We start from the raw sequence: 16,807 nt of genomic DNA on the forward strand, positions 1-16,807 counted from the left end.
GCTTTGATGAGTGCTTTGCACACTCTAGGCATTCTCTTGATGAGCTTCAAGAGGTAGTCACCTGAAATGAGTCTTGAAAGAGTTCCCCGAGAGATGCTTAGCACTCGTTGGCCCTTTTGCCTTCAGTCTGCGGTCCAGCTCACCCCTAAACCATCTCGATTGGGTTCAGGTCCGGTGACTGTGGAGGCCAGGTCATCTGGCACAGCACCCCATCACTCTCCTTCTTGGTCAAATAGCCCTTGATGCCTTCAGTGTGACTCTACGATTTTCATAGTCATGAAAATAAAGAAAATTCTTTGAATGAGAAGGTGTGTCCAAACTTTTGGTCTGTACTGTATATCGCCTTTCGTCAGTCGGACCAGCTGTTCGTGTGCTTGGTGGATGTAATAAGGTACGTGCTGTTTCTAAACAGAGACTTTCTCACTGGATTGCGGACGCTAACGAATGCCAGGGGAAGGATTGTCCCCTCAACATCAGAGCTCATTCTGCGAAAAGGTATGTCTATCCAGTATTTATGTTTTGCTGCTGGCTGGTCTTCTCAGAACACATTTGCCAGGTTTTACAAGCTGGATGTACCTTCTGTAGCGTCACATGTAGTGTACTTTCGGTGAGTTAAGTTTTATTCATTCTGTTTAAGCAGATATACAGTAGTTACCGTGGCTGTTAACTCTGTGTTATGGTTTATGCAGTTGTCACCGCTAATGCCGTCGACTCTGTATTTAACTCTCATGCTTGAGTGCTTATTGCGTTGTGTCTGCCTTGTTTAGTGCAGCCTTCGCGTTCATTGCTTGGAGATATGCAAATTTTGTTAGGGTCGGAGCAGATGTCTCATTGGTCTAGTTCCGCCTATCAGATGCGAGCACTCTTAGCGACACGGCCATTGGCTATTGTATTGCTTATGTAAGGGGGTGATCGACCCCGTTCAGGTCTTCTCTTCACTCCTCTCACGGTGGGATTGAATACAGTTCCCATATACGTCATAGCTAACGTAATGTCGAGTTACCATCTCGAGAAGGGAACGTTTCCGGTTACTATCGTAACCTTGGTTCTCTGAGAGGCGGGAACGAAACATTACGTTAGCCGCCGTGGTCGCTGTTTGATCAGCTGTGCTAGCGTTCAGTGGTGATTCTGACATAATTTTCACGGCCACGCAATTTATACTGCCCCCGAACCTGTCAGTATTTGCATGCTTTGCGTCAATTGGCTAGCTGTCCCCAGCGGGCGTTAGCCCATAAGAATCTAGCAAAAGTGGAGAAGGGAGGAGTTCCCATATACGTCATAGCTGACGTAATGTCTCGTTCCCGCCTCTCAGGGAACCGAGGTTACGATAGTAACTGGAGACGATTTTTAGCCAATTCTTGCTTTCATTTTAATTTTAACAAAGATTAATTACAAATATTTGTAATTATTATTTATTTTAGTAATTATTGTTTTAAAACAAAATGTAATTTTTATCAGTATTATTTTAATATTATTTACAAACCCGATTCCAAAAAAGTTGGGACACTATACAAATTGTGAATAAAAACAGATTGCAATGATGTGGAAGTTTCAAATTTCAATATTTTATTCAGAATGCAACATAGATGACATATCAAATTTTTAAACTGAGAAAATGTATAATTTTAAGGGAAAAATAAGTTGATTTTAAATATCATGGCATCAACACATCTCAAAAAAGTTGGGACAAGGCCATGTTTACCACTGTGTGGCATCCGCTCTTCTTTTTATAACAGTCTGCAAACGTCTGAGGACTGAGGAGACAAGTTGCTCAAGTTTAGGAATAGGAATGTTGTCGCATTCTTGTCTTATACAGGCTTCTAGTTGCTCAACTTTCTTAGGTCTTCTTTGTCGCATCTTCCTCTTTATGATGCGCCAAATGTTTTCTATGGGTGAAAGATCTGGACTGCAGGCTGGCCATTTCAGTACCCAGATCCTTCTTCTACGCAGCCATGTTGTTGTATTCATGCTACCCCATACCATCAGAACTTTGGTTGTCCTTGTCCTCTTTAGTCCGGATGACATGGCGTCCCAGTTTTCCAAAATGAGCTTCAAATTTTGATTCGTCTGAGCTCTCATGAAATCCAAAATGAGCCAATATTTGGCATGACATTTCAAAATTTATCACTTTCAACATTTGAAATGCTATCTATGTTCTATTGTGAATAAAATATAAGTTTATGAGATTTGTAAATTATTTCATTCCTTTTTTTACTCACAATTTGTACAGTGTCCAAACTTTTTTGGAATCGGGTTTGTATTTACTTTTAGTGTTTTATATTCTTATATTTTAGTTTCAATTTTAGTTGCGTTATTTTATGTAGTTTGTCATATAAATATTTTTTTATCAAATGAATATCTAGCCATCTGTCTTTCTCTCTATCTTTATACATATAGAAGCAGCTTCACAGTAATAAATAGGAAATTAATGTATTAATGTAGCAGAATTGATCAGTTATGCACAACTGATATTGTGGAGTTTTATAATTATGGAACGATTTTAAATGCAACTCTACAGAAGACAAAAGTCTCCTCATTACATATAAGCACATTAATGAAAGAATAAACTCTTAACTCTGTTTTAGTTGGATGAGTTACTGACATGTGTTCATGTCTAAGGCAGCACAGATCTCTGGAAGCTGGATGTTGAGATGAGCGTCCGTCCGTCCAGCAGCACCGGTGTATTATTTGCCCTGGTTAGCAACCGCTCTGTCCCTCTTTCAGTTGCTGTGGTGACACAAGGACCTGATGATGCGGTAAGATTCAGTGCTGATGTCCCGTCCTGGTGAAGTCTGAGAACACACTAAACACACATGTGTCTCTTGCCCATGTATTGCAGAATCTGCAGGTTTTTATGGACGGCATCTGCGTGGCGACGCTGCAGTCTCTGATGCTGTGTTATCCGGACCGGTTGGTGTTGGAGATGAAAGTATCAGCTGATGGTCTCCACATCACGGCAAACTCTTCCAGCGTGTCCTACAGTGACTCTGAAACCCTGAGCATGGCTTTATCCAAACTCAACAGTGCCATGCAGGGTCAAGTCCACACTTACATAGGAGGACTTCCAGGTCAGTCAGTTTTTAGCTTGATTCTATTTATAAAGGTGAACTGCTAATAGATGCTCACTAATGTAATGATAAATCAATGTTTTCACAGTGCTAGTGATGCATGATCAAAAAACTAGAACCATAAAAAAAACAAAAAACTTTTTCATTACTTGAAATAAAATAAACATTTACTTTTATAAAAAACAATATAAAAAATTATTTTATTTCATCTAGTTTTCCAAGGCAACGTTTATCATTTTCATTTAGTTAAACTTGTAATGAAGTAATTAATAAAACTATAACTGAAATTAAAAACTATATGACCCATTTGAAATAAAAATAACAAAAACACACAACAAAATTACTTTAATAGTATCTATTAGAATCTAAAACTATATTAGTATTTCAATAAAAATAAGTATTTCAATAAAAATAAATAAAATATGATAAAATAATAGCAGTATGTTGCTTTGGATAAAAGCAAATTTAAAACTCAAATAAATATTTCTTTAAAAAAAAAAAATATATATATAAACATATTAAAAATAAATAAAAATGACAAAACTAAACAAAATTACTCAAACCTGAAGTAAAATAAAATATATAAATGAAAATGATACAAAATAAACCAAATGTCTGATACAAAATGCATGCTACAAAAATAACACTGGTCTAGTTAACTGTAATCTTAATATACTGTAATCTATATATCACATTAACTGGAAGTCAAGTCTTTATTTGTATAGTGCTTTATACAGTACTGGTTGTGTCAAAGCAGCGTTAAACAGTGTTAAACAGGAAAATAGTTTAATGCAAGAAGTCAATAACAGAGTAATTTTTCCAGCTAAAGTCAGTTCATTGACCAGTTCATTTGTTAATTGTTACGAATTAACAAAAGTCTCTACTCAAAGAGAACAGAAGAAACATTCATAACAAAATAACAGGGATCCAAATAAGATCCCTGGAGTCCCCGCTCTCACTCCCAAGGCTTCAAAACACCAACTATACTTTAAAGTATAAAAAGTAAGTTTATTAAACATAAGGTAGTAAAGAGCATATACATTTCAGGAGGGGGAAAAGCCAAAACAAATAACAAAACAAAGCTAACTATATTAAGGATTCTAACCTAGAATTCAGATAATAAACAAAATATACAAAAGCTTACCTCCCTACTTATCACAAACAAGAGAAAACGAGTAATAAATAAAAGAGGCACCCACCTCCCTACTATGCTCCAAATGATTAGGGTTTAAAATAAATATTAAAGTTCCACATAACAGATCAACTTAGAAAAGTAAAGTAATGATTTACAACAGTTGTCTCATTCCACAGTCAGCATGTACACCGTATGTTACAGCATAGAAACAAAACAACAAGTCTCTCAATCAAGGAAGCCATGAGAGCGGGGAGCTCCAGATCCATGCTTCAGGTGGCTTTAAGTAGCAGCAATCACTCCCGTCCCCAATCAGGTCACTCATTATCAGCTCCACCTGCGAGTCATGATAGTTAGAGGGTAACAAGAAAGAGAAAAACACACCAAAAGGAACACTAGACCAACACAACACAATGCATTCCCACGTAACACCTCCCCACCAAAAGAAATGCTAACAAGAAGTTTGCATTACCTACACTGCACCGCCGCATTTAGATCTTACACTTCAGCACCATAAACGCGGGACAGCGCATCCGCAACAGTATTCTGCGAGCCTTTTTTATGTCGAATATCCAAGTCAAACTCTTGAACTATCAACGCCCAGCGCATTAAGCGTTGATTTGAATTCGACATCCGGGCCAAGAACACAAGTGGGTTGTGGTCCGTATAGACAATAATTGGAAATGAACTTCCACCTAAATACACCTCGAAATGTTGCAACGCTAATAACAATGCAAGAGCCTCTTTTTCGATGGTACTATACCTGCGTTGACATAACGTGAACTTTTTCGAGAAGTAACAAACTGGGTGATCAACATCAAACTCACTCTCTTGAAGTAAAACCGCACCAGCGCCAGTAGCAGAGGCATCCACTTCCAGCTTGAAAGAGCGTGTAAACTCTGGCGCTGCCAAAACAGGAGCGTTACACAGCAAATCCTTAGCTGTACGAGAAGCTTCCTCACAAGCAGGAGACCACACAAATACTCGAGCTGTGCTGAGGAGATCGGTTAAGGGTGATACAACACTGGCAAAGTTACGACAGAACCCTCTGTAATAACCTGCCATCCCCAAAAATCGACGCAGTTCTCTTTTATTCACTGGTACTGGAAACTTCATAACAGATGCAATCTTCACATCAATCGGGCATACCTGACCCTGACCCACCCTTTTCCCCAAGTAAACCACTGTTGCCTTGGCGAACTCACATTTTGCTAGGTTCAGAGTCAAAGACGCATCACAAAAACGTGAAAGCACTTTACGCAGGGAACTCAAATGTTCTTCCCAGCTAGAAGAATATATTACAATATCGTCTAGATAAGCCTCACATTTCTGCACTCCACTTAGTACAATACGCATCAAACGTTGGAAAGTTGATGGTGCATTTCGCATCCCGAACGCCATAACGGAGTACTGCATAAAATCATCAGGGGTCACAAACGCTGAAATCTCTGAGGCCCGAGAAGTAAGAGGTACTTGCCAGTACCCCTTAAGAAGATCTAATTTTGTCACAAACTTTGCGGGACCCACCCGATCTATACAGTCTTCCATCCGTGGAAGTGGGAACGAGTCAGGTTTAGTTACTGCGTTGACTTTGCGATAGTCAGTGCAGAACCGAACCGATGAATCAGCCTTGGGAACCAACAAGCAAGGCGAACTCCACGCACTCAAACTGGGTCTCGCAAAGTTATTCTCACGTAAATACTCGACCTCCGCTTTCATTAACTCACGCTTTCTCGGATTAAGCCGAAAAGGGTGCTGTCTTATTGGCTGTGCGTTTCCGACGTCGATATCATGCTGAAGTACTGTAGTCTGTGATGGAATGTCACCAAATAGTGAACGATGACTTTCAATTAACTCAACGATATCTTTCTTTTGATTCGGAGCTAAATAACTTAAGTGAGATTCCAATTTATTCAAGATTACGGAGTTCGACAGATGACCACAAGGTACAGAAAAATCCTGTTCCATCTCCTCTATTACAGTCGACCCAACGACGACACTCGGCTTAACAAGGGCAGACTCGTCTTGCACATAAGACTTTAACATGTTAACATGAACTATCCGCGACTTCCTCCGACAATCAGGCGTGCAAATCAGATAATTCGTGTCACTCAACTTTTTCGTCACCCTATAAGGACCTGAAAATCTTGGTTGCAGAGCAGACCCTGGCACTGCCATTAATAGCAAAACAGATTCACCAGGATGAAAAGAACGAGCGACAGTTTTACGGTCATAATGCTCCTTCATCTCAGTCTGCGACTCAGACAAATTTTTCTTCGCAATGTCACAAGTCCTACGAAGACGTTCACGAATAGAATGAACATACTCGGATACGAGAACAAGCGGGGTGTCATTACTAACAAGTTGTTCGCGTAATAACCTTAAAGGACCCCGAACCGCATGTCCAAAAATGAGCTCTGCAGGACTAAACCCCAACGATTCTTGAACGGTTTCCCTTATCGCAAATAAAAGCAAAGGGAGATCATCAGCCCAGTCGTTACCGGCTTCCACACAGTGCGCCCGCATCATTGATTTGAGCGTCTGGTGAAATCTCTCTAGCGCTCCCTGCGACTGCGGATGATATGCACTCGACACTACGTGATTAACGGAAATTCCTTTCAACACTTGCTCAAACACTTTAGATTTAAAATTTGTTCCCTGATCGGTCTGGATCACACGAGGTAACCCAAACGTTGAACAAAATTTAATCAACTCTTTCACAATGGTTTTCGCTTTGATGTTACGCAATGGTATTGCCTCTGGAAAACGAGTCGTGGCACACATTAGCGTTAAAATATACTGGTAACCTGATTTCGATTTCGGTAGGGGACCAACACAGTCTTGTGTGAGGCTTATCTAGACGATATTGTAATATATTCTTCTAGCTGGGAAGAACATTTGAGTTCCCTGCGTGAAGTGCTTTCACGTTTTTGTGATGCGTCTTTGACTCTGAACCTAGCAAAATGTGAGTTCGCCAAGGCAACAGTGGTTTACTTGGGGAAAAGGGTGGGTCAGGGTCAGGTATGCCCGATTGATGTGAAGATTGCATCTGTTATGAAGTTTCCAGTATTCCACATTAACTGGAAGTCAAGTCTTTATTTGTATAGTGCTTTATACAGTACTGGTTGTGTCAAAGCAGCGTTAAACAGTGTTAAACAGGAAAATAGTTTAATGCAAGAAGTCAATAACAGAGTAATTTTTCCAGCTAAAGTCAGTTCATTGACCAGTTCATTTGTTAATTGTTACGAATTAACAAAAGTCTCTACTCAAAGAGAACAGAAGAAACATTCATAACAAAATAACAGGGATCCAAATAAGATCCCTGGAGTCCCCGCTCTCACTCCCAAGGCTTCAAAACACCAACTATACTTTAAAGTATAAAAAGTAAGTTTATTAAACATAAGGTAGTAAAGAGCATATACATTTCAGGAGGGGGAAAAGCCAAAACAAATAACAAAACAAAGCTAACTATATTAAGGATTCTAACCTAGAATTCAGATAATAAACAAAATATACAAAAGCTTACCTCCCTACTTATCACAAACAAGAGAAAACGAGTAATAAATAAAAGAGGCACCCACCTCCCTACTATGCTCCAAATGATTAGGGTTTAAAATAAATATTAAAGTTCCACATAACAGATCAACTTAGAAAAGTAAAGTAATGATTTACAACAGTTGTCTCATTCCACAGTCAGCATGTACACCGTATGTTACAGCATAGAAACAAAACAACAAGTCTCTCAATCAAGGAAGCCATGAGAGCGGGGAGCTCCAGATCCATGCTTCAGGTGGCTTTAAGTAGCAGCAATCACTCCCGTCCCCAATCAGGTCACTCATTATCAGCTCCACCTGCGAGTCATGATAGTTAGAGGGTAACAAGAAAGAGAAAAACACACCAAAAGGAACACTAGACCAACACAACACAATGCATTCCCACGTAACACCTCCCCACCAAAAGAAATGCTAACAAGAAGTTTGCATTACCTACACTGCACCGCCGCATTTAGATCTTACACTTCAGCACCATAAACGCGGGACAGCGCATCCGCAACAGTATTCTGCGAGCCTTTTTTATGTCGAATATCCAAGTCAAACTCTTGAACTATCAACGCCCAGCGCATTAAGCGTTGATTTGAATTCGACATCCGGGCCAAGAACACAAGTGGGTTGTGGTCCGTATAGACAATAATTGGAAATGAACTTCCACCTAAATACACCTCGAAATGTTGCAACGCTAATAACAATGCAAGAGCCTCTTTTTCGATGGTACTATACCTGCGTTGACATAACGTGAACTTTTTCGAGAAGTAACAAACTGGGTGATCAACATCAAACTCACTCTCTTGAAGTAAAACCGCACCAGCGCCAGTAGCAGAGGCATCCACTTCCAGCTTGAAAGAGCGTGTAAACTCTGGCGCTGCCAAAACAGGAGCGTTACACAGCAAATCCTTAGCTGTACGAGAAGCTTCCTCACAAGCAGGAGACCACACAAATACTCGAGCTGTGCTGAGGAGATCGGTTAAGGGTGATACAACACTGGCAAAGTTACGACAGAACCCTCTGTAATAACCTGCCATCCCCAAAAATCGACGCAGTTCTCTTTTATTCACTGGTACTGGAAACTTCATAACAGATGCAATCTTCACATCAATCGGGCATACCTGACCCTGACCCACCCTTTTCCCCAAGTAAACCACTGTTGCCTTGGCGAACTCACATTTTGCTAGGTTCAGAGTCAAAGACGCATCACAAAAACGTGAAAGCACTTTACGCAGGGAACTCAAATGTTCTTCCCAGCTAGAAGAATATATTACAATATCGTCTAGATAAGCCTCACATTTCTGCACTCCACTTAGTACAATACGCATCAAACGTTGGAAAGTTGATGGTGCATTTCGCATCCCGAACGCCATAACGGAGTACTGCATAAAATCATCAGGGGTCACAAACGCTGAAATCTCTGAGGCCCGAGAAGTAAGAGGTACTTGCCAGTACCCCTTAAGAAGATCTAATTTTGTCACAAACTTTGCGGGACCCACCCGATCTATACAGTCTTCCATCCGTGGAAGTGGGAACGAGTCAGGTTTAGTTACTGCGTTGACTTTGCGATAGTCAGTGCAGAACCGAACCGATGAATCAGCCTTGGGAACCAACAAGCAAGGCGAACTCCACGCACTCAAACTGGGTCTCGCAAAGTTATTCTCACGTAAATACTCGACCTCCGCTTTCATTAACTCACGCTTTCTCGGATTAAGCCGAAAAGGGTGCTGTCTTATTGGCTGTGCGTTTCCGACGTCGATATCATGCTGAAGTACTGTAGTCTGTGATGGAATGTCACCAAATAGTGAACGATGACTTTCAATTAACTCAACGATATCTTTCTTTTGATTCGGAGCTAAATAACTTAAGTGAGATTCCAATTTATTCAAGATTACGGAGTTCGACAGATGACCACAAGGTACAGAAAAATCCTGTTCCATCTCCTCTATTACAGTCGACCCAACGACGACACTCGGCTTAACAAGGGCAGACTCGTCTTGCACATAAGACTTTAACATGTTAACATGAACTATCCGCGACTTCCTCCGACAATCAGGCGTGCAAATCAGATAATTCGTGTCACTCAACTTTTTCGTCACCCTATAAGGACCTGAAAATCTTGGTTGCAGAGCAGACCCTGGCACTGCCATTAATAGCAAAACAGATTCACCAGGATGAAAAGAACGAGCGACAGTTTTACGGTCATAATGCTCCTTCATCTCAGTCTGCGACTCAGACAAATTTTTCTTCGCAATGTCACAAGTCCTACGAAGACGTTCACGAATAGAATGAACATACTCGGATACGAGAACAAGCGGGGTGTCATTACTAACAAGTTGTTCGCGTAATAACCTTAAAGGACCCCGAACCGCATGTCCAAAAATGAGCTCTGCAGGACTAAACCCCAACGATTCTTGAACGGTTTCCCTTATCGCAAATAAAAGCAAAGGGAGATCATCAGCCCAGTCGTTACCGGCTTCCACACAGTGCGCCCGCATCATTGATTTGAGCGTCTGGTGAAATCTCTCTAGCGCTCCCTGCGACTGCGGATGATATGCACTCGACACTACGTGATTAACGGAAATTCCTTTCAACACTTGCTCAAACACTTTAGATTTAAAATTTGTTCCCTGATCGGTCTGGATCACACGAGGTAACCCAAACGTTGAACAAAATTTAATCAACTCTTTCACAATGGTTTTCGCTTTGATGTTACGCAATGGTATTGCCTCTGGAAAACGAGTCGTGGCACACATTAGCGTTAAAATATACTGGTAACCTGATTTCGATTTCGGTAGGGGACCAACACAGTCTTGTGTGAGGCTTATCTAGACGATATTGTAATATATTCTTCTAGCTGGGAAGAACATTTGAGTTCCCTGCGTGAAGTGCTTTCACGTTTTTGTGATGCGTCTTTGACTCTGAACCTAGCAAAATGTGAGTTCGCCAAGGCAACAGTGGTTTACTTGGGGAAAAGGGTGGGTCAGGGTCAGGTATGCCCGATTGATGTGAAGATTGCATCTGTTATGAAGTTTCCAGTATTCCACATTAACTGGAAGTCAAGTCTTTATTTGTATAGTGCTTTATACAGTACTGGTTGTGTCAAAGCAGCGTTAAACAGTGTTAAACAGGAAAATAGTTTAATGCAAGAAGTCAATAACAGAGTAATTTTTCCAGCTAAAGTCAGTTCATTGACCAGTTCATTTGTTAATTGTTACGAATTAACAAAAGTCTCTACTCAAAGAGAACAGAAGAAACATTCATAACAAAATAACAGGGATCCAAATAAGATCCCTGGAGTCCCCGCTCTCACTCCCAAGGCTTCAAAACACCAACTATACTTTAAAGTATAAAAAGTAAGTTTATTAAACATAAGGTAGTAAAGAGCATATACATTTCAGGAGGGGGAAAAGCCAAAACAAATAACAAAACAAAGCTAACTATATTAAGGATTCTAACCTAGAATTCAGATAATAAACAAAATATACAAAAGCTTACCTCCCTACTTATCACAAACAAGAGAAAACGAGTAATAAATAAAAGAGGCACCCACCTCCCTACTATGCTCCAAATGATTAGGGTTTAAAATAAATATTAAAGTTCCACATAACAGATCAACTTAGAAAAGTAAAGTAATGATTTACAACAGTTGTCTCATTCCACAGTCAGCATGTACACCGTATGTTACAGCATAGAAACAAAACAACAAGTCTCTCAATCAAGGAAGCCATGAGAGCGGGGAGCTCCAGATCCATGCTTCAGGTGGCTTTAAGTAGCAGCAATCACTCCCGTCCCCAATCAGGTCACTCATTATCAGCTCCACCTGCGAGTCATGATAGTTAGAGGGTAACAAGAAAGAGAAAAACACACCAAAAGGAACACTAGACCAACACAACACAATGCATTCCCACGTAACACCTCCCCACCAAAAGAAATGCTAACAAGAAGTTTGCATTACCTACACTGCACCGCCGCATTTAGATCTTACACTTCAGCACCATAAACGCGGGACAGCGCATCCGCAACAGTATTCTGCGAGCCTTTTTTATGTCGAATATCCAAGTCAAACTCTTGAACTATCAACGCCCAGCGCATTAAGCGTTGATTTGAATTCGACATCCGGGCCAAGAACACAAGTGGGTTGTGGTCCGTATAGACAATAATTGGAAATGAACTTCCACCTAAATACACCTCGAAATGTTGCAACGCTAATAACAATGCAAGAGCCTCTTTTTCGATGGTACTATACCTGCGTTGACATAACGTGAACTTTTTCGAGAAGTAACAAACTGGGTGATCAACATCAAACTCACTCTCTTGAAGTAAAACCGCACCAGCGCCAGTAGCAGAGGCATCCACTTCCAGCTTGAAAGAGCGTGTAAACTCTGGCGCTGCCAAAACAGGAGCGTTACACAGCAAATCCTTAGCTGTACGAGAAGCTTCCTCACAAGCAGGAGACCACACAAATACTCGAGCTGTGCTGAGGAGATCGGTTAAGGGTGATACAACACTGGCAAAGTTACGACAGAACCCTCTGTAATAACCTGCCATCCCCAAAAATCGACGCAGTTCTCTTTTATTCACTGGTACTGGAAACTTCATAACAGATGCAATCTTCACATCAATCGGGCATACCTGACCCTGACCCACCCTTTTCCCCAAGTAAACCACTGTTGCCTTGGCGAACTCACATTTTGCTAGGTTCAGAGTCAAAGACGCATCACAAAAACGTGAAAGCACTTTACGCAGGGAACTCAAATGTTCTTCCCAGCTAGAAGAATATATTACAATATCGTCTAGATAAGCCTCACATTTCTGCACTCCACTTAGTACAATACGCATCAAACGTTGGAAAGTTGATGGTGCATTTCGCATCCCGAACGCCATAACGGAGTACTGCATAAAATCATCAGGGGTCACAAACGCTGAAATCTCTGAGGCCCGAGAAGTAAGAGGTACTTGCCAGTACCCCTTAAGAAGATCTAATTTTGTCACAAACTTTGCGGGACCCACCCGATCTATACAGTCTTCCATCCGTGGAAGTGGGAACGAGTCAGGTTTAGTTACTGCGTTGACTTTGCGATAGTCAGTGCAGAACCGAACCGATGAATCAGCCTTGGGAACCAACAAGCAAGGCGAACTCCACGCACTCAAACTGGGTCTCGCAAAGTTATTCTCACGTAAATACTCGACCTCCGCTTTCATTAACTCACGCTTTCTCGGATTAAGCCGAAAAGGGTGCTGTCTTATTGGCTGTGCGTTTCCGACGTCGATATCATGCTGAAGTACTGTAGTCTGTGATGGAATGTCACCAAATAGTGAACGATGACTTTCAATTAACTCAACGATATCTTTCTTTTGATTCGGAGCTAAATAACTTAAGTGAGATTCCAATTTATTCAAGATTACGGAGTTCGACAGATGACCACAAGGTACAGAAAAATCCTGTTCCATCTCCTCTATTACAGTCGACCCAACGACGACACTCGGCTTAACAAGGGCAGACTCGTCTTGCACATAAGACTTTAACATGTTAACATGAACTATCCGCGACTTCCTCCGACAATCAGGCGTGCAAATCAGATAATTCGTGTCACTCAACTTTTTCGTCACCCTATAAGGACCTGAAAATCTTGGTTGCAGAGCAGACCCTGGCACTGCCATTAATAGCAAAACAGATTCACCAGGATGAAAAGAACGAGCGACAGTTTTACGGTCATAATGCTCCTTCATCTCAGTCTGCGACTCAGACAAATTTTTCTTCGCAATGTCACAAGTCCTACGAAGACGTTCACGAATAGAATGAACATACTCGGATACGAGAACAAGCGGGGTGTCATTACTAACAAGTTGTTCGCGTAATAACCTTAAAGGACCCCGAACCGCATGTCCAAAAATGAGCTCTGCAGGACTAAACCCCAACGATTCTTGAACGGTTTCCCTTATCGCAAATAAAAGCAAAGGGAGATCATCAGCCCAGTCGTTACCGGCTTCCACACAGTGCGCCCGCATCATTGATTTGAGCGTCTGGTGAAATCTCTCTAGCGCTCCCTGCGACTGCGGATGATATGCACTCGACACTACGTGATTAACGGAAATTCCTTTCAACACTTGCTCAAACACTTTAGATTTAAAATTTGTTCCCTGATCGGTCTGGATCACACGAGGTAACCCAAACGTTGAACAAAATTTAATCAACTCTTTCACAATGGTTTTCGCTTTGATGTTACGCAATGGTATTGCCTCTGGAAAACGAGTCGTGGCACACATTAGCGTTAAAATATACTGGTAACCTGATTTCGATTTCGGTAGGGGACCAACACAGTCTTGTGTGAGGCTTATCTAGACGATATTGTAATATATTCTTCTAGCTGGGAAGAACATTTGAGTTCCCTGCGTGAAGTGCTTTCACGTTTTTGTGATGCGTCTTTGACTCTGAACCTAGCAAAATGTGAGTTCGCCAAGGCAACAGTGGTTTACTTGGGGAAAAGGGTGGGTCAGGGTCAGGTATGCCCGATTGATGTGAAGATTGCATCTGTTATGAAGTTTCCAGTATTCCACATTAACTGGAAGTCAAGTCTTTATTTGTATAGTGCTTTATACAGTACTGGTTGTGTCAAAGCAGCGTTAAACAGTGTTAAACAGGAAAATAGTTTAATGCAAGAAGTCAATAACAGAGTAATTTTTCCAGCTAAAGTCAGTTCATTGACCAGTTCATTTGTTAATTGTTACGAATTAACAAAAGTCTCTACTCAAAGAGAACAGAAGAAACATTCATAACAAAATAACAGGGATCCAAATAAGATCCCTGGAGTCCCCGCTCTCACTCCCAAGGCTTCAAAACACCAACTATACTTTAAAGTATAAAAAGTAAGTTTATTAAACATAAGGTAGTAAAGAGCATATACATTTCAGGAGGGGGAAAAGCCAAAACAAATAACAAAACAAAGCTAACTATATTAAGGATTCTAACCTAGAATTCAGATAATAAACAAAATATACAAAAGCTTACCTCCCTACTTATCACAAACAAGAGAAAACGAGTAATAAATAAAAGAGGCACCCACCTCCCTACTATGCTCCAAATGATTAGGGTTTAAAATAAATATTAAAGTTCCACATAACAGATCAACTTAGAAAAGTAAAGTAATGATTTACAACAGTTGTCTCATTCCACAGTCAGCATGTACACCGTATGTTACAGCATAGAAACAAAACAACAAGTCTCTCAATCAAGGAAGCCATGAGAGCGGGGAGCTCCAGATCCATGCTTCAGGTGGCTTTAAGTAGCAGCAATCACTCCCGTCCCCAATCAGGTCACTCATTATCAGCTCCACCTGCGAGTCATGATAGTTAGAGGGTAACAAGAAAGAGAAAAACACACCAAAAGGAACACTAGACCAACACAACACAATGCATTCCCACGTAACACCTCCCCACCAAAAGAAATGCTAACAAGAAGTTTGCATTACCTACACTGCACCGCCGCATTTAGATCTTACACTTCAGCACCATAAACGCGGGACAGCGCATCCGCAACAGTATTCTGCGAGCCTTTTTTATGTCGAATATCCAAGTCAAACTCTTGAACTATCAACGCCCAGCGCATTAAGCGTTGATTTGAATTCGACATCCGGGCCAAGAACACAAGTGGGTTGTGGTCCGTATAGACAATAATTGGAAATGAACTTCCACCTAAATACACCTCGAAATGTTGCAACGCTAATAACAATGCAAGAGCCTCTTTTTCGATGGTACTATACCTGCGTTGACATAACGTGAACTTTTTCGAGAAGTAACAAACTGGGTGATCAACATCAAACTCACTCTCTTGAAGTAAAACCGCACCAGCGCCAGTAGCAGAGGCATCCACTTCCAGCTTGAAAGAGCGTGTAAACTCTGGCGCTGCCAAAACAGGAGCGTTACACAGCAAATCCTTAGCTGTACGAGAAGCTTCCTCACAAGCAGGAGACCACACAAATACTCGAGCTGTGCTGAGGAGATCGGTTAAGGGTGATACAACACTGGCAAAGTTACGACAGAACCCTCTGTAATAACCTGCCATCCCCAAAAATCGACGCAGTTCTCTTTTATTCACTGGTACTGGAAACTTCATAACAGATGCAATCTTCACATCAATCGGGCATACCTGACCCTGACCCACCCTTTTCCCCAAGTAAACCACTGTTGCCTTGGCGAACTCACATTTTGCTAGGTTCAGAGTCAAAGACGCATCACAAAAACGTGAAAGCACTTTACGCAGGGAACTCAAATGTTCTTCCCAGCTAGAAGAATATATTACAATATCGTCTAGATAAGCCTCACATTTCTGCACTCCACTTAGTACAATACGCATCAAACGTTGGAAAGTTGATGGTGCATTTCGCATCCCGAACGCCATAACGGAGTACTGCATAAAATCATCAGGGGTCACAAACGCTGAAATCTCTGAGGCCCGAGAAGTAAGAGGTACTTGCCAGTACCCCTTAAGAAGATCTAATTTTGTCACAAACTTTGCGGGACCCACCCGATCTATACAGTCTTCCATCCGTGGAAGTGGGAACGAGTCAGGTTTAGTTACTGCGTTGACTTTGCGATAGTCAGTGCAGAACCGAACCGATGAATCAGCCTTGGGAACCAACAAGCAAGGCGAACTCCACGCACTCAAACTGGGTCTCGCAAAGTTATTCTCACGTAAATACTCGACCTCCGCTTTCATTAACTCACGCTTTCTCGGATTAAGCCGAAAAGGGTGCTGTCTTATTGGCTGTGCGTTTCCGACGTCGATATCATGCTGAAGTACTGTAGTCTGTGATGGAATGTCACCAAATAGTGAACGATGACTTTCAATTAACTCAACGATATCTTTCTTTTGATTCGGAGCTAAATAACTTAAGTGAGATTCCAATTTATTCAAGATTACGGAGTTCGACAGATGACCACAAGGTACAGAAAAATCCTGTTCCATCTCCTCTATTACAGTCGACCCAACGACGACACTCGGCTTAACAAGGGCAGACTCGTCTTGCACATAAGACTTTAACATGTTAACATGAACTATCCGC

The 16,807-nt window shown here is 41.3% G+C and overlaps 2 protein-coding genes across 2 annotated transcripts in view; both read left to right on the forward strand.

Moving 5' to 3' along the window:
- rasa3 (RAS p21 protein activator 3) overlaps nt 1–16,807 on the forward strand; it is a 120,369-nt gene that overhangs the window by 95,372 nt on the left and 8,190 nt on the right. The window lies entirely within an intron of this gene.
- The window catches only part of pros1 (protein S), a 57,300-nt gene that overhangs the window by 27,580 nt on the left and 12,913 nt on the right, over nt 1–16,807 (forward strand). The window contains exons 12-13 of the mRNA XM_059552297.1: nt 2,620–2,756; nt 2,840–3,068. Coding sequence (XP_059408280.1) covers nt 2,620–2,756; nt 2,840–3,068 — 366 coding nt within the window. The remainder of the gene's footprint in view (nt 1–2,619; nt 2,757–2,839; nt 3,069–16,807) is intronic.

This window comes from Carassius carassius, chromosome 6 (assembly GCF_963082965.1).
Source record: "Carassius carassius chromosome 6, fCarCar2.1, whole genome shotgun sequence".
NCBI lineage: Eukaryota > Metazoa > Chordata > Actinopteri > Cypriniformes > Cyprinidae > Carassius > Carassius carassius.